This window comes from Crocodylus porosus, unplaced genomic scaffold (genome assembly GCF_001723895.1).
Source record: "Crocodylus porosus isolate Cpor-Errol unplaced genomic scaffold, CroPor_comp1, whole genome shotgun sequence".
Taxonomy (NCBI): Eukaryota; Metazoa; Chordata; order Crocodylia; family Crocodylidae; genus Crocodylus; species Crocodylus porosus.
The window spans coordinates 56921405-56949221 of record NW_017728918.1 but is presented as its reverse complement, the minus strand read 5'-3'; the positions used below and the strand labels follow the sequence as shown (position 1 = coordinate 56949221).

At 40.4% G+C, this 27817-nt stretch overlaps 1 protein-coding gene across 12 annotated transcripts in view; it reads right to left on the bottom strand.

Moving 5' to 3' along the window:
- RIMS1 (regulating synaptic membrane exocytosis 1) overlaps positions 1-27817 on the bottom strand; it is a 344875-nt gene that overhangs the window by 286954 nt on the left and 30104 nt on the right. For all 12 annotated transcript variants that reach the window (XM_019537624.1, XM_019537619.1, XM_019537620.1 and 9 more), the window contains exons 2-3: positions 15435-15775; positions 11805-12679 (exon numbers count right to left, since the gene is read on the bottom strand). In XM_019537624.1, the coding sequence (XP_019393169.1) occupies positions 11805-12679; positions 15435-15772 (1213 nt within the window). In that variant the 5' untranslated portion in view covers positions 15773-15775. The remainder of the gene's footprint in view (positions 1-11804; positions 12680-15434; positions 15776-27817) is intronic.

The window sequence follows — 27817 nt, the reverse complement described above, 5'->3', positions numbered from 1 at the left end:
AGGGGGGAGCTCTGATTTTCCATAATAAAAAACCTGAAATTGCACACCAAAGTTTCTGGCATTTAGAACTTATTTTATTATAATAATTGAGGCACTGGTAGGCTTCCAAATTGCCTTAAAATTGTAAATATATCACTAAAACACTGTATTCAACTGATACCTATACATATAGTGGTGTTTCATTTTAATTACAAAAACACAGATTTGGGGTTTTTAAATCTGAGAATTTGCATTTTTTTTTAAATCAGAGAATTTGTGATTTTTAAACAGAGAAAATCAGGATCCCTGGATAAAATACTTTCTACACTATGATTTTAAAGCACGTTAGAAAGTTTTTAGCTAAAAACATTTTAAAAGGCACCTTTTATCCTCATCCAGATAAACCCAAAATGGCTCCACTGCCTTTGCTTTCACTTCATATAGTACAGTGAACATATGTTTCTTTTTTGGCCCAGAGGTTATTTTTATTATCTATAATGTTAGAGCAGTTAAAGCCTTTTTTTTTTTTTTTTTCTTTTTTTTACAGGAATGGATTTATGTTTTGCTTCTTTAGGGGATTTATAGATATATATGATGTACATAAATATTCTACATACTGGTTTCAAAAAGGAAGATTATTAGGCATCAGTCCACTTAAGTGATGCTATATTTTCCTGTAAACAAACAAAAACACTTGTCTGCTCATTTCTTTAAATTTGTCCCTCCACCCTACCATTAATGCCTGCCTCTCTTGCACATAAGATGCACACATTTGCACAAGTACATATGCACATACATATAGAATGAACACTAGCTAAGAAACCAAAAATATTCTCATCCACAGTACTTACTAGCAGTGGCAGCAAAGCAGAGCGATCTTGGAGAAATTACATTAACCATTTCACTCTGCTTCTTCTAGTACCATAAGGAAACTACTCTAATCAAACTTGCATCTGCTTTCCTTTTCGAGATTCTTCCATAAAAGTAACTAAGAATGAAGGAACAATGATGAAAAAATTGGGATTCTAATGGTACTACTTCTTATTTAAACCCTTGTGCCAGTGTTGGCACAAGCTGACTTTTCTTTTTATTGTATTGCAGACAGCACATGATAATGGGCATATTTTCAAATAAGGATGTGCAAGATGTGTCAACAAAATATGGGGACAGATAAAAATAAACAATGAATGAACAATATGAGCATCAATTCAATACCTGCAAAAATCATTATTATTTTATACTGGGATATATGTACACTGTTTTTCTCTCTATCTATAATTTATGGAAATAGTTTTGCTTGCTGTTGGACAGATAAGTTCTGTATACCCTATGATTTCATCAGATTCCAAGACAGAAATCTGGAGTATATTAAAATTCTCCATATTCAGCATAAAAGAGAAGAAACGGAATGCAGCTTGATCAGGACACAAGCCTATTCTAAATTTAATCTTACTGATTTTACAATGTTACAACCCAGTTCAACTATTTTTAACTAATCTCAGATATAAATTGAATTATTACTTCTTTTCTTTTATTACTTTTCTGGAAATAAGCTTCAGCCATAATCATAGTCAAAATAAAAGGGACCGGCTTTCATTTATACTAATTTTGTTTTACATTTATCTGTCAAGAAGCTTTATAATGATGCGTTTAAATGCTATTCATGTCTACCTTGCACCATACGGTAGTCTTATGGTAATTGGAAATCAAACCCAGAGGTCTTTTTTTTTTTGTTAACTCACATGTATTTTACAGTAATATTTCCAAGATTGCCAACAAGTCATTTTCCTTCTGGTGCTCTTTTAAACATTCTGTCAATGTATTTTACATGGCTATTTTGAATGACTTCTGTAGACACTATCAAAACATCATTTCCAAAGATGATTTATTCTTAATTTACAAGAACACATCTACATAGATTTGGGGTCTTGTCTGCCATGGACTGAAATGAAGCAGACTGTCCTACAATAACAGGAATTTTAAAACTTTCAGAGAGAATTTCTCCAGTTCCTTTGCAAGGTGCTCAGCTCCATCCTGTGTTCAAATGAAGAAAGCTGCATATTATCTTGTATTGATCAACACACTTGAAACACCTTTCAAGAATAAATATTTCTAAAGGGTATTTTAATGTGTGTCGGGTAATATCACCAACTTCCTACTTAGGATTATAAGGAAGCTCCCTTATAATCAGTAAAACAATTCCTTCATTATTCCCCTGTGACTCAAAAACCCTAGGTACCCAGATTTTAACACAAGGAAAATATTTGTTTAAATATTAGCATCATATGATTGTGGTTGTCTGTGACAGGAGACTGAAACTGATAAATGAGCAGGTATCTTTCTGTCCTATGACCTGTGTTCTTATGGGCAACCTTCCTCTATATGTCATGCACTTAGATATTTTGCAAAGGCAGTACTGCTGCGTTACAGTAATTCCATTCTAATTTGTTACACAGACATTTACAGACTAGTACAAAAGCCTAACTCAATTATTCTCAATGTTCTATGTATTGGCATTGACTGCACGCTTAAAGTAATTTTAAAATGGGTGGGGCAAGTTATTGCAAAGCCATTCAGGCTCAAGGCTTTATTTGTGATGTTTGTTATACTTTTCTACTTGTATTATTTTGTCTCCAGGTTTCTCATTGAGATAATGTTTCATAAGAGGATGAATTCTAGTCCCTTTCCAGTATATTGACTGGAGATTTATAATGATCTTCTCAGCAGATCAAATATTAAAATTTCTCTGCCATTAAGCAAATGGTCAATAATATCCAGCCTTCTGTTAATCAATGTTTATTAAGAAAAAGGAACCAGTTTCTTATCTCACTTTGACTTATTATTTAATATTTGTATGGTTACAGTTATAAACTAACCAGATTCACTGCAATTCATAATTCACACAACCTGGCCAATTATTTTTCTCTAAGTTTTATCTTTTTGCAAAGGGTATTTCAATTTTTGAGAAATGCTTTTATTACAATTTCAATGCATTTCATTGCAATACAGGTAACCCCTACTTAGCACTCTTAATTGGTTCCTGAAAAACTGAGCATTAAGTGAAACGAGTGTGAAGCAAAACCAAAAGTATTTGATGACCCAAGATGGCAACCACAATTGTTTTTCATGACCTAAGATGGTGACAGCAAGTGTTATAACAAAATTCACGAAGCGCTAAGTGAAATCAGATATTAATTTTAAATGAGCATTATAGTGAAATAGTGCTAAGCAAGACGGTGTTAAGCAGGGGCTGCTTGTAGATTTTTTTCCTTATGAGATATATACTTAATTTCAAAATTTTGAATGCAATTCAGAATTTATAATATTATTAGCCAATCTAGCTCTGCAGTGAAGTACCCTTGTGACCCAGCCAGCTCTTCCACAGTACACTGAGCCAGGTCAGAGCAGCCCTGGGCTGGCAGGTTGACTCCTCCTCCCTCCCCTCGGATCCCTGGCTAGCTGGGGCTGCCCCATCTCAGCTCAACATGCTACAGTCCCATTCTGACACAGCGCCCAGGAGCAATAAACCCCAGCACTATATGTGCCACAGTTCACTGTTGTGCATCAATTGTACTTGTAGACACACCCAGGGAAAGACCGTTTATAGCTAATTATTTTTTCAGAAAGAAACTATTGTTGTACTCACCTTATTTTGACCTTATTATGGATATAGTCAGGACATAAGTAGAATAAATCCCAAGCTGTTCAAATTGTACTGGTGCCATCACCCCAAAAACTGGTTATGCTTCTAAACCCCGCAGGTACCTCCATTTTGGAGTTCAGCAACTCTTGTTCAGGCTCACATACATGCTCAAAGCTAATGTTGAATCACTTGCATGGCTCACACCTGCCTAAGCTCCATCACTATTAATTTACTGTAACTAATTATAATTGTAATTCCAATCATTCACTGAAACCACAGAAACCCTGCATACAGTCCAACCATTAGCTGGACAAAACAATAACTAACTGATCCCTGCTGCCAGGCTTACTTGTTTTTTTAAACCAGTGACTACATAAATAATGAGACCTTGGAGACAGGAAACAGAACCCAAGCTTTTCCGCCCTGAAGGAACTAAATGGGTAGGCTCCATGTTGTTTAGTTATCTTTTGGTCCTCTGACTCTTACTTCCCAATGTTCCAGCTTCACCAGGAGGGATAAAGAATGGTCTGATTGGCTGCGTCCAGATGTGCAGGTGCATCTGCTTGCAGTGGCAAAAATTTGTGCCGCAGCACATGCCTCTGCACTTGTGCTTTGGTGAGGGACAAATTGTCCTGCTTCGTGCAAACTGCCCTTTCTAAGATCCTCTTGGCTCCTGGTGTGCTGGAGCAGTCAGGGCACAAATTAAATAGTAGAGATGCTCTACCAATGTCTCCCTGGAGGACCAAACCTCTATTTGTTCTGGTGCTCATTACTGTAGCATGTACCATGCCAATTTTTTCCCTCTTTTTTTTTTTTTTTTGCTACTGGGAAATTCTGGTAGCAAGTTTTGTCCCTGTGCTGCAAATCTGCAGCACAGGGGACATTTTAACATTCCATGAATGCAGTCTATGGCACTGCAAAGAGGTTTGCAGCTCTACAAACTGCACATTGTCTGGATGCAGCCATTTAGTCTATTCTATAGCTGGTTTTTATACCTCCTGGGGAAAGTGAAGTCTGAGCAGTAAAATACATTTAGAAGGTCTAAAACCTTCATCTCCCATGCCCTGTGCCAATTCTTTCACTCTGGACAAAGATGGGCACCACTACCATCACCCACGTTGAACTGCCCATTTTCAAAAAGTCAGTACACATCTCTCTCTGAAATAAACATAGACATATAAAGCACAAGTAACTGGACATGTAATAGATAGCTTGAGTGGGCACAAATCTAGATAACCTTATGCTTTAATATTTCCCATTGACTACATGTAAACACCTTCAGGTTTTATGATTTAACTTTCTGGTGCAAATGACTGCTCCTAATTCTCTGTATATATCACACAGATTCATAAACCTGAATCACCTTAGTCATTCCAGAGTGCCTCCACTGACCCTACAGAATGACACCTTTGTCATTCTGAATCTCCTTCCTAGGGCAGATGGTCAGAAGTTGGATGGAGCAATGCCCAAGATTAGGCACGTATTGATACAACAACAATTTAGATAAGGAAAGGAATAAGATGAAGAATATAATATCAAAAGAAACTGTCTTAGAGCTTTTGATGGGTCTGAATGAATTTAAGTCAACAGGGTTTAATGAACTTCATCCCAGGGTACCGAAGGAATTAGCATAACATCTCAGAATCTTTGGAAATAATATTTATAAAGTCATGGGAGATGGGGAAGGTACTAGAGAAATGGAAAAGAGCCATCTTAATGCCCCTCTTAAAAAAAAGGCAAGGAGGAGCTGGAAAACTACTTAGGTTAGTCTTATCTTTCTACATGGGAAGCTATTGGAGCATAGCATAAAGAAGTCCATTTGCAAGCTTCTGGAGAAGGCTGATCATGAGCAGTCAGTATGGATTGCTAAAAAGGAAGCGTGTGTCACAGCATGGTGTCCCTAGAGGTGGCTGTGATACCCCAGCTCTGTGACCATGACAGCTCTGCCCTGTGAGTGCCTGCTCCTCTCTCCTGCCATGTCTTGTTGGAATAGATAATAAATAGGGAGGCTACCCTCAAGTTTCTGCTGTCATGGTCCTAATGGACCCCACTGAAAGCCTGCAGGTTCTCTGACCCCTTGCTGGGTCCCATGCTAAGTAGGTTCTTCAGAGGACATCCTAAGCCTTATTGGCTAGATGCATGGCTCCAACATGACCCCTTTACCATGCCCCATGCCTTGCGGATGGTATATCAGTGTTGTCCCTATAATGAGGTCTTGGGCCAAACTTGGCCTGCCCCTATCTCCATGCCCTCACTGGCACCGGGCTTTCTGCAGCCTTCATCTCTGTGCCTCTACTGGCACTCAGGATCTACACCACAGCTTGCCCCAATGAGGACTCCTCCTCCTCAATAGCCTCAGCTGGTCCAGTGGTACAAATAACAACAGAAAACACAAGACCCTGGGCTACAACACAAGAATTACAATAACCATGGAGTCGACACTCTACCCCTTTTAAGAAGGCAAGCTTTTCTCTCATTATAATGTGCTTTTACCCACAAGTACTTATGAGCTCCTATAGCCCATTAATCCTACCAGCAGAACAAGCAGGCAAGCATCTCCAAGTAGCTTTCTCTACAAGAGCTCCTTCCCCCTGGGCTGCTGCCAGAGAACTAACTCTACTAGCCCCAGTCTGGGGCTTATACATACTCAGGGCCCTGCTTCCTTCTGGTCAGCTGATAGGGTGTAGGTGCCAACTAATGCCATCATTAGCCTGCCTCCCACACAATCCACAGCTGTGGAGATCTGCCTAGCTCTCAGTGCTCTCCAGCTAAGCCGCTGCTGCCCTTAAAGCAGTAGGCACACTTTTGTGCCCTGCGGCAGTGTGCCAAACATATCTGATCTCCTTCTTTGACCAAGTAACTACTTGGCTGGATGAAGGGAATGAGTTATAAGCATATGTAGACATCAACAAGGCTTTTAACACAGTTTCATGTGACTTTCTCATAAACAAATTGGAGAAATGGACTAGAAAAAAAATTAAAGGTAAATAGACAACTGGCTCAATAGCTGCAAACAAAAAGTAATTAAAAATAGATACATATTGGAATGGGAGGAGATTTTGAGTGGAGTCCTGAAAAGGTCTGTCCAGTGCCATAAAACATGTTTATTAATTATCTGAATGGTGGAATTGAGAAGTTCTTAAGCAAATTTGCAAACAATGTGAAACTGGAAAGAACTGTAAATGTACTGGAGGATAGGAACACAATTCAAAAGGTTCTTGATAGATCAGAAAACTGGGCTGGAGAAAACAGGATGAAATTAAATGCCGACAAATGCAAGATGCTGCATTTTGGGAAGAATAATTTAGACCACACAGACAAAATGGTTGAATGACAGCACTATGGAGAACTGGTCTTGGTGGATCACAGACTGAATATGAGTCTTCAGCATGATACCGTTGCACAAAAGGTGAGTTTGGAATGCATAAATAGGAGTATTAAGTGCAAGATACAGGTAGTGCTAGTGCCTCATTACTTGGCACTGCTTAGGCCTCATCTAGAGTATAACAGGTAGTTTTAAACTTCACCTTTTAAAAAAGGACATGGAGAAATTAGAGAGAGTCCACAGGTAGGTAGCAAAAATAAAAAGAGTTTGGAAAGCAAGTCAAATGCGGTGAAAATGTATATGAGGGGACATGATCTTCAAACACCTGAAGGGCTGTCATAAAGGAGGAAAACATCTGTTTCTCTCTTCCTGCAGAGAGTAGGACATGGACCAATAACTTGAAGTTGCAGCAAAACAGGATATCAGGAACAGTGAAGCAGTAGAACAGACTGCCTAGGGAAGTTGTGGAATGCCCAGTATTGGAGGTGTTCAAGCAGAGGTCAGATACGCACTGGTTAGGGAAACTTAGCAGTAGCTATGCCTATGAGTATTTCCCATGTTTCTGGGTTTTGCTGGTTGACACATGGAGCCAGAAAACTTCACCCCCTTCTCCCCTCCTACTGTTGTTGTGTGTCAGACTCCAGTTTTTCCCCAGCTTCCTTAGAAGCATTGGGTGTTGACTGCGGCCAAGGCTGGAAATTTGGACCGTGGACTGCCAATATGTCTGCTGGAATTAAATCCTACAGGTTTCTGGCTCAAGGGTCCTGCCCATCCCCTCAAGATCTGGCAGATCACCACACTTGGGGGCAGGAAGGAATTTTACCCCATGGTCAGATTGGACTGTGGTGGTTTTTGGCCTTCCTCTGTAGTATAGGACATGACCTTCATTGGATTTCTCAGGCATAAACAAACCCTTCTAGCAACATGACTACATGACTGCCATTGTCCTCCCACTTTACCTGTGGCAGATGAGGGTCCTATGCTTTGTGGCAGACTGTGTAGTTTTAGTAACAGGTTAGACAAGGATCTGTCTGGAAATGTTTGGAAAGGGATGATATTGTCTCAGCCAGGGAGTTAAAGTAAATGACCTCCAGAGATCCATTCCAACCTACCCTATGATTCTCTGAACTGGAATTCTAATCTGTAATTGATCATTAAAAACTGTAATAGAAAAAATGTGAAAAGTTATAAGATCCTTATGACAAGTTCCATAACACTTAGGAAAACAAAGCAACTTTCTTGAGACCACTTTTATAGATTTGTCATAAGTGAGACGAGGATAAGGTTCTCGTGTTATAATTATATGTCCACTAATGTGTGTAGTCCTCTGATACTGATGCTCACATATAAAAAGGGGTAAGGTAATTAGGACTACCATACAAAAACATTCTTTGGGAAAAGGAAATATCTGTATTTTGGTACAAAACAGTACCTCTAAATTGCAAGACAATGATTAAATGTTGTCCTTTAAAAATCCTTCATTATTTTATATTTCTTAGTAAACCTACCAAAGATTTCAAATGAACAAACACCTAGCATAAGCATATTTCCTTATGCTTGCATCTGTGATTATCGTTATTTATTACTCCACAATATCTCAACAATGTGCGGGATAGTTTGTTCTGCCTATTTCATTTTCACCTGGAGCAGACATCATCTATAGGAACCATCAATAAAAGTATCATTTTTAAATAGCCCAGCTGATATTGACAACTGTGACTCCTGATTTGGGGGAAACAGGAAAAATCTTTTAATATCATGACAGAAGAATAGCCAGCTTGATGGAAGAATCAATTGCTCTCTAAAAATATTAGAAATACTGAGGTAACTCTGGGCCAAATCTTTTTCTGGTGGGACCTGACAGCTTCACTAACTAAAAAAGGAGTAGTAATGATTTACAATTAGAATCACCTGGGTCCCTGCAACACATTACATGTGCAATTAATGAGATAACTGTGCAATAAATTTAGACCAGCCACATGTGCAAAGTGATTATCTGCCATAAAAATGCCTATCCAACTATAAAAAGCCAACCAGCTATACAGTTAGTGCTTGAACATGTGTAACAACTCTATAGCTGGTTTCTAACCAGCTTTAATTTGAACGAGTGGTAGGGCCCTTACACATCTAGCAACACAACTGCTAGCACCACAACCACTAGCACCGTGACTGAAAGGGATTTGGGGGTCTTGACTCACCACAAGATGAATATGAGCCACCAATGAGATGCTGTGGTTGGCAAAGCAAACCAAACTCTGGCATGCATCCACCAATGCATCGCAACCAAAACCAGGGAAATCATCCTCCCGCTTTCCTTGGCACTAGTGAGACTGCAGCTGGAGTACTACATCCAGTATTCAGCCCCCCACTTCAGGAAGGATGTGGATAAGCTTGAGAGAGTCCAGAGGAGAGGCACTCATATGATCCAAGGCCTGGAGGGAAGGCCGTAGGAGGAGAGGTTGAGGGACTTGAGACTTTTCAGTCTGGAGAAAAGAAGGTTCAGAGGGAGACTTGGTGGCAGCCTACAATTACATAAGAGGGGTGCATCAGGACCTGGGAGAACAGCTGTTCACCAGAGCTCCCCAAGGCATTACAAGGTCTAATGCCCATAATCTCCAGGAAGGCTGATTTAGACTAGACATAAGAAAAAGGTTCTTTACAGTGCGAGTGTCCAGGGTCTGGAACAGACTCCCTCCAGAGGTGGTGCAAGCACCTACTCTGAACTCTTTCAAAAAACAGGTGGATGTATTTCTTGCTGAGGTCACTTGATCCCAGCTGATTTCCTGCCTATGGCAGGAGGGCTGGACTCGATGACCTCATGAGGTCCCTTCCAGCCCCTAATGTCTATGAAATCTATAAAATCCGGGAGATGGAACAGGATCTGAGTCACAGATGTCTGAGAGATGAAACACAACTTAAGCCACAGTCTGCAGATCATGACAGAGCAGGTAACAAACTATCGCTATTCACTATTTATTTCAAAATCCACTTGAAAAGCACAATCATGTAACTAAGAAAGCAAAGTTGATTAATCACTTCATTGTCTTGTACTTTCTATGTCCATCCATAAGTATTACTCCGAAGAGGACACTATTCTATTTCCCTTTGTACATCATTTCTCTAGCTACATACCTGGCCATTTTTGGCTCTTCTTCTGCAGTGTAGATGCATAAGTATGCATGTGTATGTGTAGATCAATCTACACACACAACTTGCACATCCACAGTGGCTAGATAACAAAATCTGAAATTGTATGCAACTGAAAAATGCCACTTAGGCATCTAGAAAGCTGCCATTTAGGTGTACAAAGGGAAGTAGACTTCTACCCAAAATGACTGAAACACTGCTAAAATGTGATTTGAGTCACTTGACTAACCGTAGATTCTTAAAGGTGAGATACCGTTTTGTATGTCTGATTTTACCAGCATTTAGAAAAGCCATTCACCGCATAGCAGTTAACAGTATAGGTTCTCTCACCAAGAGGCAATTCAGTTCACTTACCAGATTATTCCTGGACATCCCTTTAACATTTCTCTATACTACCATGTAAATTGCAATTAACATTTTTGTTGTAGATTTAATACAATTTTTACTCAAAATATTTCAAATGTGACATCTATTTAAGATACTTTATTGAACCTTTCATGATGAGGAAAAATTCAAATCTAGAAAAGTATAGCTTCTATATACACATTCTAAGATAAACTTTTCTGAAAGATCTGGCTGAGTCTTAATCAGATCACTGAGGAACCACTTGATTTCAAAGGTATACCAACCAACTATTCAAACAAAGTATTTCTACATTACACATGAAGAAAGAAGTGATGTCCCTTTTTAGCAACATAAAGAGAGACCTTTGGGGAGAATCAAGAAGATAAGTATGGCTGATACATACAGAGAGATTTTAAACGCATCAAAATCAAATACATGTTAAAAAAACAATGTCAAGACATGAAAGGCAATACAAGACAAAGTCATTGACATTAGGACTAGAAAAAACATCCACAGACAACTCCAAAGTTACAAAACACATGAGAGAGCCAAAAGTTGTTAGTTCCTCTTAAACATTGAGAAAACACTGAGTTGATCTGGATGCCATTGAAAAACAAGTTGTGGTAACTATGAGAAAAGCACCAGCTTGTCACAGCCCTTCCAGATTATTCCGTCTCAATAGCTTTAATATTAAATTATTTCTTCTTTTGTGTTACTTTTTAAGTGCACAGAAAAGGCACACATTGTAATATTTATCACTGCTTAGTGTAACCATAAAAAATAACAGCAAACTGAATAAACTGGGTGGTAACATTTTTTCTTGGTTTCAGAGAAAATTCTTAAATTAAAGAAAGAGGATTTTTAGGTGACCACTCATTTTGCCCAAATAATACCCTATTTTTTAAAACATATTAACCACTTTTAAACATTTCATTGTGGCAGATCCTTAGTATTTTATTAAACATAATGGACTTCTGGGAATCCTAAGTCTAATGATCTTTGATTTTTTGCAGAACTAATTTTTTTTGTAAGTATTTGGTTCCATTCACTGAAATTACTGCACATACTGAAAAATATGATAAAGTAACAACGAGCAAATGAGAACAGCTACCACAAGGTGTAGAAACCAAATGCCCCTCTAGAGTTTTAAAAAAAAAAGGAAGGGAAGGAGAGAATAATCATTCATGGTTATTCATTTGGAAATATCTCCTCTAAAAATGCAAAAACCAGAAAAACAGATTACACTCCAAATTCAAGATACATAAAATCTCTCCAATGTGAATAGATTAAGATAAAAAATGTAAAGGTGACAGCATGATACACATATGTTTTTCTACACAAGTATAATATACATGAAGATCTTACCTTTTTCACTGACACTTTCACTTTCTATTTCCACATCTTCACAGCTAGTATATTCTGGTGTTGATGCACCCTCTTCCTCTGAGCTACTAACTGACATCTGCCTTTTCTTTCCACCTCTTTTTGCTCTATGAGGCTTTGGAGGGGATGGCCGCACTGATTCTGACTGATCAGAACTAAGAGAATCATTTCTTAGCATAGTTTCCATTTTTTCCCGCTTCGCTTTCCGCATGAGAATAGCAGAACTAGGATCAAGGCGACTCTGTTTTTTAAAGGAATCATGGTTCTTGGATTCAAGGTGTTCTACTGGAACTGGACTATGTCTGGGAGTTGATGGGCTATGATTAGCAAATTGTTTAGAAACAGAAATTCGTACTTCGCCTGTTCTGTCTATAGAATATGATCTCTGAGTTTCCACAAGAGTTTTTCTGTCCTGAGTTCCCTGTAATTGAGAGCGTTTTCCTAATTTATTCTCAGGTACCTCTGCTTCCTCCATTTCTGTATGTGGCAAAGCGACATCGCTGTGCCTCCTTTCATGCCGTGCTTTAGAAACTTTTGCATGCATACGCATCTGTTGTTCCTCAGGATGTGGTTTCACAGGATACCTTGCCAGATTTGGGTCACTCCTATATCGAGTGTGATATTCATTTTCTTTTCTTTGCTTTTCTTCATCTGCTATCTTGCCTTCCTCAAGTTTTTCTGGTAAGTCTGAATAGTCTTGTGACCTTCCTTTCTCCAGTTTTCGACTTTCATGCCTTTCTTTACGTTCTCTGTCATCAGTTTGTCCTTCTTGCTGCAGTGAGGATTTTGGCACCCGCTTACGTTCGCTTTTGAGACCTCCTTTTCCATTCTGTTCTGAAACCAACAGTGTCTTCTTCCTACCATGAAAAGTTGTACAATAATGTAACAAATTTTATAATTAAAAAGGTACAGAGAGAAGCAAAACATACTGGAGCTGTATAGGTTCTTGCTATGGAACAATAAAAACAATAAAAGCTATGGAAAAAAGACATGGAAAGGCATTTACTTTACTAACAATGAATCTTTTCGTCATTATCATTATTTCCTTCCCAATCCCTTCAGAAAGTAAAAGGTAAGGTAAACATAATACTTTTTATATTCTAGTACCTATAATTAATGCATAAAATTACACAAAATTTAAAAAAAATCAACAAAACCTAGATAAACAAAACAATCATCTGTGACCATAACATTAGTTGTTATTGAATTTACTAAGGAATCAGATATATCAGTACTGGAAATACAGCAGATAACAGAGTAATACAATTCTTCCCTATCCATTTTTTACCCAGCAGCAATGAAAAGTGGAGTTTATGGCTTAATGACTCACATACCACATTTCAAGCATGCTGGCATTATGTACATGAATCGCAAACAGAAGCTCTCTCATACATGTAGTAGCATAAAGAGAATTAATATGTATACAACAAAAGAATCAATCCAGAAAAATATTTGTTCTATCTTACATAAGTTTACTTAACCCTGAAGAAAACAAGTACCAATATCATTGGCATCTACAGATAAAGAAAATCAGAACAGGCCTTTTGAAACAAATTAATGGAATATCCAATGTTCAGAAATGCAAGAGGACAATTATTTGCTGTATTATATAACCAGAATACACAATAATGAAGTTGCTTGAAAAGTATGCCGTTTTTCAGCATATTTACATGTGCTGGGTTCATTCAGTGTCATGAGTTCAGTTTTATACAACTGTACTGACAGACAGGAAAAATAACATTAAATAGGTCTCTGTTCTTTTAAAAAATGGCACCCATTTCCAGCTATTCAGTCTTAGAAAGCAAGACAGTCCCAGTGGACATGTCTACACATGCATATTAATGCACCACAATAAACTCCAGTGCTTCAGTTTGTTGCTCTAAGCATGCCGTTTGCCTGTGTACCCAGAAGCGCAGCACATTGAGCCAGGTCAGAGCAGTCCCAGCTAGCAGGGGGCCCAAGGGGTAGGCTTGCCAACCCAGGGCTGCTTCCTCCAGCTCAACGTGCTGCAGAGGGGCTGCCTGGGGCACAAGGGTGCTTCAGTGTTGGGCTAGCTGGCAGGAAGCCCCCACAGTGAAGCACCCTCCTGCCCTGCTGGGGCAACGTCTACACATGCGCTGCTGAAGATTAAAAGTTCCGCAACAGAATAATACTTGTATTTACAAGTACTATCCTTCTGCAGAGTAAATTAATTCACTCCAAGCTAATAGGAGTGCACATATAGACACACAACATTTATTGTGCAGCTAATTAGTCTACTGCACAATAAACATCTCATATAGGTGCACAAAGTAAAAACCAGTTGGGCAGTAGATTGGAGATTAGAAAAAAATCAAGGATGCATAGTCATTACTGTTTATATGTGGGCCTACAATTTATGACAGAGGTCACAACTGTGTGAGAGAGAGATAATTACCCACTTTCATTTGGTTATGAATGCTGTGTTGAAAACTGCAGCAAGTATGTCAATGCAATTTTAAAGGCATTTTAAAATGAAATGAAAAGTTACTAAAAATATTTTATGAATGGGCAAATTTGTGACTATTGTTGTTGCTTTACCTTTGGTCAGGAAAAAAAAAGTCTATTAAGCATGTAAAACAAATGGATCTTCTATAGTAATTACATAAATTTTCTAGTCTATTGTTGCCTTCCAGCTGAGTGATGGTTACAAAAGACCAGTTTTAAAGTAAAATGATGCTTCAGTCAGGTTGGGTGACAATTTGATTGCTTACATTATGTGACCAGTCTTGCTACACTTTTCATGGAATCCTGTTCCTCTTTAACCAGGACAGACCTAACCACAGGTAAGCAAGATGCAGATAACCCTTACTCATTTGAACTTTCCATCTTAGCAGTCCCCACAAAAAGCTGCTTTCATCTCTGCCCCTCAAGTTCGTCAACCAACCTTTCAACTGCCACAATCCTTCCCTCTTGGGTTTGCTTATCACTTTCCAGTTAATAGGCAGAAGAGCATAAGATTCCTCTTTAGTTTATTCATTACAACATATAGCCAGGCGATACTATCAACCATTACCATACTAATTACTATAAGTGCTTATGAATAGCTTTATTTTCAAATACAAAATGCTATTATTTCTATATTGTATAGTTACTATTATGTTTATCTTATGTCAATGAGGTTTTTCGGCCCATTATTTTGAAATTATTGGAGGGCAAAACTATGAAACAGCACATGTAAGAACATTGGAGATGCTTCTTAAATAACTAAGTTCATTACAGTCAGGTCAAGTTTTGGTAATACTACCTTTTAAAGTTTCCTTTCAGTTATGAAATGGCTTTTAAAATCCCAACAGGCACAACAGTGACATTTATGAGTAGCTTATGATTCTGCATACATTAATACCTGGGACATGTAAAATTTTACCTGCTTTACAATTTTCTGGCTAAACTTTGGCTGCATAGAATGTACTGCATACTCTAGAGTTAGACAACATACATCTTAGCATATTATTGCATTTAATTGTGAGTGTTCTTAAAAGCATGCAAGACAAAGAAGCAATCTCCTAGAAAGATGCTGATCTGTAATATTATTTAGAAACTAGGTCATGTACAGTGGATCTATAAAGAGGGTCTAAGGAAGTACGATATTACCTTTCTCTTGGGGGCTCACTTCTAGACCTGGATGAAACTTGCTTTTGTTCCAGGCCCATTGCTTGTTGTGATACTTCTGCTCCTTTCCTCCTGTCAGCCTGTACGCTAGAAGAGATTTCCTGTGATGAGGCAGCTGCTGTACTTAATGGAGTCTGAGACCTTGATCTCTCCTGAAGCCTCGCCTTTTTTTCCCTAGGTGCGTCAGAACTTCCACCAGTAGCTGTGTCACTTAGCGCTCCATCCTGACTGGGTGATGGTTGTGGACCACTTCCAAAAAACCATGCTCCTGATTTTGTTAAGATTTCTTGTTGTTTTCGACATAAATTGCATACCCACATAACCTAATTGAAGATAAAAAAGAAGTCTATCAGCATTCTTGAGAACATTGTATGCTTGTTATACTAGTGTGCAAATATAGTGTTTCCCCTCCTTTTTTTAACTGGGTGATGTTACTGTTCATGATAGTGCTCATAACATGCTTTTGAAAGTGCTAATTCCACTGAATAGGGGCAAGCATAATGCAAGCAAGTGCTGTGCAAGCTTCTCCATAATGTCATGTCAACATACATCAATCTTGACCTGCAAAAACCCTACTACCCCAGTGCTGGGCCTCTTTGAGTAATTTATAATAAGGCTGGAGATTTTTTTAATAGAACTTAGAAAATCTTTTAATGTGGAAGAAACATCAGGATGGAACTACCCAGTCATGAGAGAAACTTGAAACTGGGATTATAAAGCTCAAGCCAATTAACTGTCCCATTTCAATCACAACATTAGTGCAAACTATAAAAGAAGCAGGCATTATTACAGTATTTCTCCTTGTTCTTTTCTTTTTATACAATATAACATCAACATCTGAATTATAGTGACTAGTTTCAGCTATGGCAAACATAACTACTTACAGCATTGGTAAGACTGAAGCTTAAAAAAAAAAAAATCTACTGCTACGTGACTAAATGCAACAGTGAAATGCACAGTTGTGTATAGTACTTCACAAAACAAAAAATCTTACTAAATAAAAAGACCAAACATTTGCAAAATCAAAAAATGATCATATATAAAATCTCTAAGCTAAAAAAAAAAAAAGAACAACTGTTCTAGTCACTGGATATCACCACTACAGAATCTCTATACAGAGGGTTTCTTTTTTTCCTTCTAGCAGCCCTAAAAAGCAACAAAAAACCCAAGCCTACACTTTAGGATTATACCAAGATTGGGGTTAGTTTGTACTGTAGGTTAAAAATAATAAGAGCATTTAAAGTTAAAAAATTATTAGGGAAAGAAGTGGAGTTTTAGGGAAAAAAAAAGAAGAATGACGAAATTCAAAATGAGATGTCAGGGAAGCTAAAATAGGTAGAAGACAAAAACCAGAATCTCATGAGCAGAGATTGAAGGGTAAAACAATGGAAAATAATGATTAAAAAAAAAGGAAATGTAAATTAATATTGAGAGGACTATTCTTTTTTCATATTTTAGCTATTATTTTCTGTAAAGGGACAGATATACACTGAACATTTAAAACATAAGATATTTGAATTAAACCATTTTATAGGAAATAAACTGTAGGTAAACTGCGGATATGACAGTATCAACTTTCTTTGAATATCATCAATAAAAGGAAAAATATTTTCAGCCATTGTATGTAGCACACAATTCATAATTATTAAGAAGGTCCTAAATACATTAATATTCTAAAAAATATAACTGGACTAACAAGTATGCAACCTCTATACCAGTGTCTGAACTCTGGTTGGGGGGGTTGAGGGGGGGGAGGGGGATCAAATATCTTTCCCTGCAGCCATATCTACATTGTGTCTTTAAACACTAAGTAGGCTTTGATTTTTCCTCTTTTGAGGAAGATGATGAAATAGCCATTAAAATAGCTTTCATTAATTCAAAAAGCTTCTAATCAAAAGTTACAATTATTCCAATAGCTGCACAAACATGTCCTGTGTCAAAAATAGAAGCATAATAAGCCTCAGTGGGATAATAAGCAGAACTGCTTCCCTTTTACCACAAATGCTAAACATTACAAAAATCTTCTTTTCGTGAGATTATGCCATATCTTCTTCATCTTAGGGACTCTGATTTTGAAACAGGATGGAGGGACAGAAAAGATTTTTAAAATTCCAGAATAGTTTAAATAGTACAGTACAGTACAGTACATGTAGAATGTCAGGAAAAGACTAGCACATTTCAAACTAAAATGAAATAGTTTTAAAAAGCTCTTAATGTCCCTTTATTTTAGCAAGAGTAATTCTTTTAATCAAACTATAACACAAGATATTTAGAAGAAAATTTGAATGCTAAATAAGAGAAATCTTGATTTTTAACAATATCGCAGAAATTAAAAGGCAGTAATTGCCCATGACCAACAACATCCCTAATTTAATATATCAGATCTAAATATACCTATAAAATAAAAAATCCAAAGTAATTTTTTTTGTATTTACTAATATAAACTTACCTAATTTTATTCTGCTTGGCTATCAGAATTAGTTGTTAAGGACAAAAATATGAAACTTAAACAAGTGGTAACAGTAAAGGAATAAGACACACGCAGAATACAAAAGGGAGAAATACTATATGTGAAATTAAATAAAACATTTCCTCATAGCTGCATTCGGACACAGCATACACACCAAGCAGCACAGATTACATATGAAGGAAATCTGCATTATACTCACATAGAAGCTACACTACCATCTCTGTTTAGGATTCTCTTCAGGATTTAGCTATTAAATGCTATGTTTGCCTTGAGCTATGTTCAGTCCAAAAGGAAAAATAACAAAAGATTTTCTTAGCAGGAAAAAAAAAGACTTGAGGTGACATAACAGTTTCAGTAAGAAATCTGTATATTGAAAAACATTTTTAGAGAAGTATCTGGAGCAAGCAATCTAGCAGCATGCAGGAATTATATCCTGATTGAATATACTGGGATGTGGTCCAAACTAATCTAAACTAAAGCAGGTCTGTGTAATAACTTATCTTAACAATCCACAGATGTTAAGCAACCAAACAAACACTCTGATGAAAGATTACAGTGCTGTAATGTGGCTTCTGAACCGCCATGCAATGCACCAGGAAAATACAGAGAGACAACATTACTTTGACCTACCATTAGCAAAACATTTTCTTTTTAGTGTTCTGATGCAGCGCTAGAGTAGGTCATTCAAGAAACCATTAGATATTTTTTCTATAAACTTCTAAAGGGTAGTATTCCTAATGTGCATAGAGCTATTAGAACCAAAGAGTATGTATTAAGGGGTACTCTTCATTTCAGAAGTTTATATGAATGAAATTGGGGGAAAAGTGCATTTTCACAGCATAGCAAAAGAGCCCTAAGTTTTATAGCTAGCTATGTCACAAACCCAACAAAGCTCACATAGGATTCAACTCAGGTGGGTCAATGATTCCCAAAGATTCAGGTAGAAAACTTTACAGGCTTAGTGGAAGCATGCTTTAGGCAGTAGGACTCCATGCTTGCCCTTGTGAAATGTGGAGTATTTCATTCACAAACAAAGATATGCCTCACACTTACTCTTACAGGCACTGCCAAACGTGATCCATATCGGGTAGGAACAGTTTTCCTGTACTAACACAACATGAAATTCCAACTTGAAAGTACCCATATGAAGTAACAGAGAACCATAATATACAACAAAAACACACATTTTCAATGACAACAATAAAAATACTGCCTTATCATTATAGTTTTCTAAACTATAATAGTAGTAGTGAGATAAAGGTTGTTTCAAATTCTGTTATATTTGTTCAATTTTTTTACCTATGCAACCTGCAAGAGGAAATTAGGGTCATCATTAAGGAAAATATAAACTTAGGGTTTGAATATTCATGACGTGTGAGGCATTAATTCCCTCTAAAGGTAATGCAAGTTTTATTTGAATTGCATGTACAAGATCAGCTTTTTGTCTGGTTCAGTTACTTTAGACCTATCTGCATAGTTCTGCGCCTTTCCTTTTGAAAAGTACTTTTAAAAAAGGGCAAATTAGTTTTTAAAAAATGTGTTGGAAAACTCACCAGTAGCTACACTGGCAGGTGCACATCATGAATTATACAGGCTCCATTCTCTGAACTGTGAATGTTTTTTAGGGTGGGGAAGTGTCTGATAGATAGATGTACATCTCATCTGTTTATCTTCAATATTGAAACTCTTTTGTTTATCTTCCACCCACTTCAAGACAGAAGTCATTTTTACACATACCCCAATTCTGCACACAGATCTGTTCAGATAGGCCAGGAGTGGGCAAAATATAGCCCGCAGGCCGGATCCAGCCTCCCAGGCACTTCATCTGGCCCAGCACCCACCCCCTCCAATGAACTGCACGCCACCCAGCCCTTCTGCCCATGAGGGTGGCAGCGAGGCTCCCACGTGTACAACCCCATAACATACCCTTTGGGCCTCACTCCCACCGTCTTGGGCAGAAGGGCTCTGCCCAGCCAGCAGCTTCCATGAGACGCACCTGCTGCAGCCAGAACATGTTCACCTGGGGCAGCAGGTAGGGAAGCGGTGGGGCTGGGGGGTGAGGGGGTGTTGAGTTGCAGGTGGGCAGAAGCGGGAATGAAGCACAGAGCCTGTGCCCAGAGTGGTAGTGGGAGTGTGGAGCTTAGTTGGGCAGAGTGTGGGTGCAAGGGTGGGGGGTGTACGGACCTCCCATACACTCCCCCCATGGTGTGCAGCCCCAGCTGTCAGCAGTAGCTGCAGGTGGGTTGGTCAGGATGCTCATGTCTAGCACAGGCATCTGGTGAGGCATGGCTACAGCCAGCGTTGCAGGGGAGGAGGGAGCAGAGCCTGCCCTATTGCCAGGGCTCCGTACTGTGCACCTGCAGCTCCAGCACTCACAGTGGGGGAAGCCCAGCCTGCTGCTTCCCCTGCTCCCTACTGCACAGGTCCCTGCCCTCTGCCAAGAGTGGAAGAAGCCCCACCCCCTGCTTCCCCATGGAGTCCCACACGGGGCTTCCACTGCAAGTGTTGGAGCTGCAGGTGAGCAGTGGGAAACCCTGGCAATATGGCAGGCTCTGCTCCCTCTCCCTGTGCAGCGCTGACTGGAGCCATGCCCCACCAGGTACCTGCACCAGGCATGAGCACCCTGACCTCCCCACCTTGGGGGGAGCATGTGGGGTGCCCCTACACCCCCCATGCTTCCTCACACCCTGTTCCCACAACCCCCATCAACATATACATATACCCCAACATACCCTATGCCACCCTACACAGCCACACCCTTTCACAACCCTCCCACTCCCACACAATATAACTTTATTTTTGACACTTTATTTTTGAGGTATTATGCAATCCCTTCTATATACAGTACACAATCACAAGTCATAAGAATTATTTTTTTGTCATAAAATTAAAATAAATTATACTAGGAGTTTGACTTCTAGCATCTGATTTAGGCTTTTTTTGGTTCTAAGATGGCAACTTACCTCCCAAAAGGAGTACTGGGGGGGCCAGCAAGGGGAGGCACTTCAGGGGGCAAAGGTCAGGGGTTAGGGACAGGACTTCCGGTCTCAATGTGGTGACCAGGGAGTGGGGCAACTGTTTAGGGGTGGGGCTACCTATGCAGCACCTGACAGCTCACCAAAACTTGTTAAGTAGCCCTCTGTCCAAAATAATTGCCTGTCCCTGAGATAGACAGACTCTGTACCATGCACGAAGCCCCACTGATGTAAATAGGGCTCAGACATCAACCCATGACTAAACTCACATTGTCCTGTTTATCAGACTAGCACAACAGATCTCTGCTTTATGAAACTTTTCCTGTATATATTGAAATCAATGTAAACCACAGATGACTGCACCTCCCTGGAATAACAAGAAGTATTTTGACACTGGCAATGCAGTTGTGTTTCTTGTGAATTATATTTCCCCTTTTATGCTTCCTTAACCATAAAATATCCAGCAGTTTAATCCTCAGAAGTGCCCCTTCAAAAATTTGGGAGCCAGATTCTGTAAGGCCACGCACAGGAGCCAGCACACTGAAAAAGGAGCAGAGAGCCTCCCCATTTTGTTCAGGAAAAGGAGGTCATGTAGAGCTGTAGCCTTTCAGTCCTATGTATTTGATTAACATTTATGTTTTAAGACCTAATAAAAGCATGTAAATCACCTTTCCTTCTGTCATGTATTCAAAATAAGTAATGCTAGGAAAATTATACATAAACCTGTATAAGTGATTGGAAATTGGTTGAAAAACAACAGAAATTCAGGGCACATAAACCACTTTCAAAATGGCCAAAAACAGCTTAAGATAAACCCTGATGGATCTTGTATCAGACTTAACTGATTTAGGTTAAATCAGTTAATTGAACTTCTGTCCCAGATCCCCTCCAGATTCAAGTTAACTCACAATCCCCCAGCATCCCAGGATGCTACCCTTCCACAACCCTACCCTTGCAGGTTGGGCAGGCTAGCCCTGGACCAAGCTACCTGCTCCAGCCAAGGAAGGGAGACGTACTCTAGCACCCCCTGGCTTCTAGCCTGAGCTAATGCAGGCATATGGCTGCATTTCCAGAATCAAAATTAAATGTCTGTTCACTTGCTTCTCGGTTCAAACTACGCAGTTTATATTAACCTGGAAAAATTGAATTGATTCAGCCTGAGGCTTTTGACTGTCTGTACTTAGCCCAGATATCACTTACATAATTGACAGCAACTGACCTCAGTGGTGTGCCACCTTGCCACACTTTCCCGCTCATGCCAGTCAGGTAAGTTACCATTCAGTTTTAAAATACTGATAAGGGAGAAATTAGGTTCATTTAATGTAAAATGGCTACATATGAAGGGTTTTTTCTGTAGTCCCTTGCAAGTACCATACTCGCACATTGGAATTTATATTGTAAACTACTGGCAATGGATGTGCCCCTCCAGATTTCTGCAATGACAACAGTGCACAGGGCTGCAGCCTGGCTGGAGCCAGGGCCCAGCAGAAGTGGGGGCGGTGGCACCAGCGCAATTTCTGCACCAGTGGCAGAACATGAGGCTGCAGCCCAGCTAAACCCAACACCCAGCAGCAGTGGAGTGGGGAGGTGGGTGGAGTTGTGCCTCCCCACTGTCAGCACATGTGAATTGCCTGTGTTGTAGACAGCACATGTTCTGTGCCGAGTGCTTTTTCCTTTTCCTACCATATTCTATTCAGGTTCTTAAGCTATCCTCACCACCAGAGTACTTGAACACCTTCCCAGAAGAGCACTAAGCAGAACGAATAGCACCCACCATGTGTTTCATTTCTTCTCTTTGTCCTCCCCCCAAGGATAAATGGTAAGAGTAGTTTGGTGGGGGCAGGGGGTTATTTTTTATAATAATTTACATGGACTTGCTGCTGTCTTTGTATTAATGATGGCAAATTTTAAAAAGTAAACTCTTTAGCATAGAGGATGACAAGGTTTGTGGTGTTTCTTAGGCCTTATAGAATTTCATAACACTATCTTCTCCCAGTAGCCACGAAATCTGTCTCCTTCAAGAACTAGTTTTTGATTTAAAAAATATTTCCATTAATATCTCTTTATACATGCCTGGAGTATTACTTTACACCAATATTGCAAGATGAATTCCATTTAATAAGGAAGTGCCTATATGGAAAAGTACTACCTGTTTTTTGAAAGAGAACAAGAGGAATTTTAAGGCTATGGAACTGTATATGTCCTTTCTACATTATCAACCATTTGAAGACTACCATAAAAATAACAGGATTATGTAATGTCTGTTATACAGATAATTAGGGATTAACAGGAAACAGGGTGACCAAATAGTTAATCCATTTGGCCTCGGACTCAAGGGATGCATCCCATGAGCAGGAACTTGCATTTCCTGAGAGACAAACAACAACAGCACAATATGTGCCACTGCTGCTTGTCCCCAGGAAGTACCCATGCACATGTGCTCTGGCATGTGGTACGTTGCCCCAAATGAAGTAAGGGAGGTTGGGGTCAGCACCTGGGTTGACCTCAGAAGCCTTATCTGGGGTCCTGAGGGCCTCTGGGGGCTGCAGCCATGGCAATCTGGCATCATGGAGCCTGAGCAGCAGCTGAAGTGTGGCTCCAGCCAGCCAGGCTCCAGCTTCCAGCAGCACATGCTGCCACCTCATGCACTGCCGATTTTTTTAAAGCGTGGGGTTTTTGTCATTGGGATCTCCTGGTGTCAAAAAATGTCCTTGTGCTGCAAATTAGCAGTACAGGGAATGCCTGCATGACTGGCATTTCCAGTGCCACAGATGGGCCTGTGACACAGCATACCACATGTCCATGTTCATCTGGATACACCCAGTAGTTGCAGATTCACTTCCTAGCTCTGGCCCATGATTTGCTAAACATGACTAAGTCACTTCTGCTCCCCATGCCTTATCTTTCCCATCTGTAAAATGCAATTTGTAAAGCCTTTTGGAATCTGTGAAAGAGAAGTGTTATGTAAGAGAATATTATTATTGCTTTATTATAAAAGTGACAGAACAAGCAACTGACCCAAAACTACACATTTCATTAGAATTATTTTTGACTTTTGCATAAATGCTTTTAAAAATATTATTGTAGAAACAGTGCACACTGTATAATATTCTAATGTTATATCAGCCTTAGTCTGTCTGTCTGTCTGTAATGCTTTATTCGCACTCTGATTGGTTGTCTCGGCAGCCAATCAGAGTGCTCCAACAGACTGAGACATATGGTGGAGCACCACCACGATAGCAGGGACAGTGTGCCTCCACCCCCACAGCCCTGTTCCTTTGAGGCAGAGGGGGATGGTAGGAACCGGAGCACCGGTTGGGGGGGTGGGGTAGCGGTGGACGAGGCCAGTGCTGCTGCTGTTGCCCCCCCCCCGCCTTGCTCCTTGGAGCCTGCAGCAGGGTGGGGAGCTGGCGGCATAGTGCTGGCCTCACCAACCTCCCCCCTGCCCTGCTCCTTGGATCCAGGGGCCGGAGCAGGCCCCAACAACAACAGCCACCAGGGAGGTGGAGAAGGGAAGGAAGGAAGGGTGGGGAGGAAGGGAGGGGAGCAGGAAGGGACTAGGGAGGTTAGTGATGGCTGTGCACTTGGCCACCGGCACATGCACGCTCCCCCCCTCCCCCACTTTCCTGAGAGACAGGGAGCCGGGGGTGGGGCACAAAGGCCCACATCCAAAGTAGCAGGACAGGGGGGACAGGACCTGAAATGACAGAAGGGAAGGGGGAACAAGCTGGAGCCTGAAGTGGCAGGTAGGGAAGGGAGGGAAACCAGACCCCAACCTGAGGCTGGGGGCAGGGGTTTACACAGGCCTCTGTGCCCACTGCCCCCCCATCATGCTCGATGGGCAATTTGCTAGTATAATATATATTTACCGTGTTTTTTTTAAAGTATGCCTATTATATTAGTCCCAATGCAAACTTAAAGATTAATGTTCAAAACTAATAAATAAATTGGTCTGATGTCAAATAGCTATAGAATTTATAAAATCAAGTTACACGATGCCTGCAGACAAAAAGCCCTAAGAGAACAGACGAGTACCACACCATGCCTAGGAAGTCAAAGAATGGTCTAATGGTCCAATTCAGGGCTGCTCAACCACTGGCCATATCTGGCTTGCAGCGCCATGTCATCTAGCCCATGGGGTTCTCTACAGGTGGTGAGGGAGAGGTAGTACCACTCCCCTGCTCTTAGATCTCCAGATCCATGGGAAGCCATGGGAAGTCTTGCACACTGGATTTGGCCCCCAGTCATAGTGTACATGGCCTAGCAGGAATGGAGCTAGGCCCCAGGGTCCAATCTGGGTGTGGTGGGCTGAGTGCAGGAAATGTCGGTCCTCCAGGAACAAATCCCAACATGCAGAGCATGGGAAGGAGTGAAGTAGAACTTGTGGATGGTGGAAGGGGTGATGCCTGGCCCCAGAGCCCAATCAGCCCTGTAAATGAATCCCACGCTACTCATCTGGCCTGCAGAGCCAAAAGGTTGAACATCACTGATCTAGTTTATTCAGCTCAAGTAGAGAAATGAATTGTAGGGTCAGGGTTCCTCTCTGAAGATGCTCTGGAATTCACTGCTAATGAGAAACAAAAACTGTCTCCACTAATGCAAGAGTGCATGGGAAGAGAAACAGGGCCTCAGGAAGCCAAAGCCAAAATCATAAGCAGTATGTCTTTAAACACTACAAATTTCAAGTGGGAACTAGCACAAATGAGACCCTCTGGGTCTCAGCTCTCCCTGGTCTGGCATGCATCAAGCTAACTTAGTCTCAGCTCTGCCCTGGTATGATATGCATGAAATGAGCCTGCTGGGTCTCAACTCTGCCCTGTTGCAAGTGCTAACCCAACTCTGGCCCTGGTGTGGCATGCAGGGAGACTACTGACTTTCCATTCTGTCCTGGCGTGGTTACTAACCCAATGCTTCCACCTCAGTGCTAGCCCAATTCACTGAAACACAAGTAAGGTTTTGGTACCTTTTTTAAAAATTCCTTTTTTCACTCTTTTCTCTTTATTTCTGCCTATTCACATCAAACAGGTTTTCTTTTCCTCCCAAGACTTTCTTCCTCCCACCCATGGCTCTAGGTGAATTCTGATTGTAGTGAAGGAAGCCACAGCCCCCATGGTGTTTTTGCTGCCTTTGTGTTACATACCACCTTCCCTTCTCCTCTCCCACCCCATAGGAGAGATAGAGCCCCTGCCCACACCCCTGCTTGCTAGGTCCTCTAGTGGCAAATCACAGTTCTGCAGATATGAGATGGCATTAAGTAGGGTGACCATATGTAGAGTGACCATATGGAAATGCCAAAAATCTAGGACATCATCTGGGAAATCTGGTACGCTGCCCTGCCCTGCCCTGCCCTACCTGTCCCCTGCACTCCCACAAGTTGGCAAGGGCAGGGCTGCATGCCAGACAGGCAACAGTGCCTGCTTGCCCACCTGCAAAGTACTCTGTGCTGATCCAAATCCTGTCCAGACTGCACCCCACAGCACTGTGTTTCCAGGACACCATGGAATTATAATTCTCAGCAGCCAGCCAGGATCAACCTCTGAAATCTGGAACTGTCCCAGATAAACCAGGACATATGGTCACCCTAACCATATGGGACAATGTGAAATTCGGGAAGCTGTCCCCGGGCCCCACTGCAGGGAATCAATAGCCCATTAATGACCCATTTTTCTTTACTTCACAGGTGTTAACAATCACCTGTGAAGTAACAATTAGTGTTAATGGCAATTTTGCTGTCTGCTAGGGTTTCCTATTTCACAGCTCCTGCCACTCTGCCTCTGTTCTCTGTACCCTGCACCCCAGATGCATGCTTTAATTTTGACTGTCCAGCAGGGCCAGCCTTTGAAATCCAGGACTGTCCAGGCTAATCCAGGATGTATAGTCACCCTAGCATTAAGTCTCAGCCTAGTTCTGAAACTAGTCTCACTTTATGATGACGTAACATTGCACAGATTTAATATGTTTTAAAGGTAACAGCATCCTTAGAATCCTCCAAGTTACAGGCTCTGTGCCATCCAGACTTAGCTTTGAAATGCAAAGGAGAATGAAACAGACAACATTCCCCCAAAATATTCTAATCTACAGACCTTGAAGGCTGTATGCAGACACAAAGTGTACCTGCTCTATGATTGTGAAAAAGGCTCAAAAGATATCTCTCTTAAATGAAAGAGAGATCATATGTGTTTTGCAAAACAAGTTTGTTGCGAAGAACTATCCTATGTTTTTGGACATCTTTTTGGATATACAAACAATATTAATCGCCATTCCTGTTCTAAGAAACTGAAAGTAGGCAAGCGCTTGGGAGAAAACCCTTTGACTGCAAATAAGTGATGGTTCCCTGAAGAAGGGGGCTTACATCTTTTTTATTTGCTTTGGGCCTACCACGAAAAGACAAATCTGGCTCATCAAATGTCAGATAAGGCTAAATCTAGGATTCTGCCAAAAAAATATTTCACAGCCCATGGCCATATCTATAATGTTCTCTAAATTACAGAGAAACTGAGGAGAAGAGTAAATAGTTAACACTGTTTTCACACAAGCAGGAAGAAAGAAGAACGTAGCATCCCCGGGTAACTGCTCAATCCTGCCTTTGTGCAAAATGTGTCAGCTCCTCCCTTCTTTTCATCTTCTTCTTTCTATTCCTACAAAACAGTCTAAAAAGAAAAAAAGAACTCTTTGGAAGCACCTACTACTTAAGTTGATTTGTTCTGTTTTTAAATTATGCTTTAGGAAACAAAGCAAGCAAAGAAGATAAAAAGGTACTATGTAGTTGAGAATTTATTCTTCTTTACTTATCCTGGACTTTCGGAAAGCCTTTGACACTGTCTCTCACCCTGTTCCCATTAAGAACAGGGGGGGTGGTGGTGTCAACACCCACACTGTCAATTGGGTCACCAACTGGCTGGAGGGCCGCACCCAGAGAG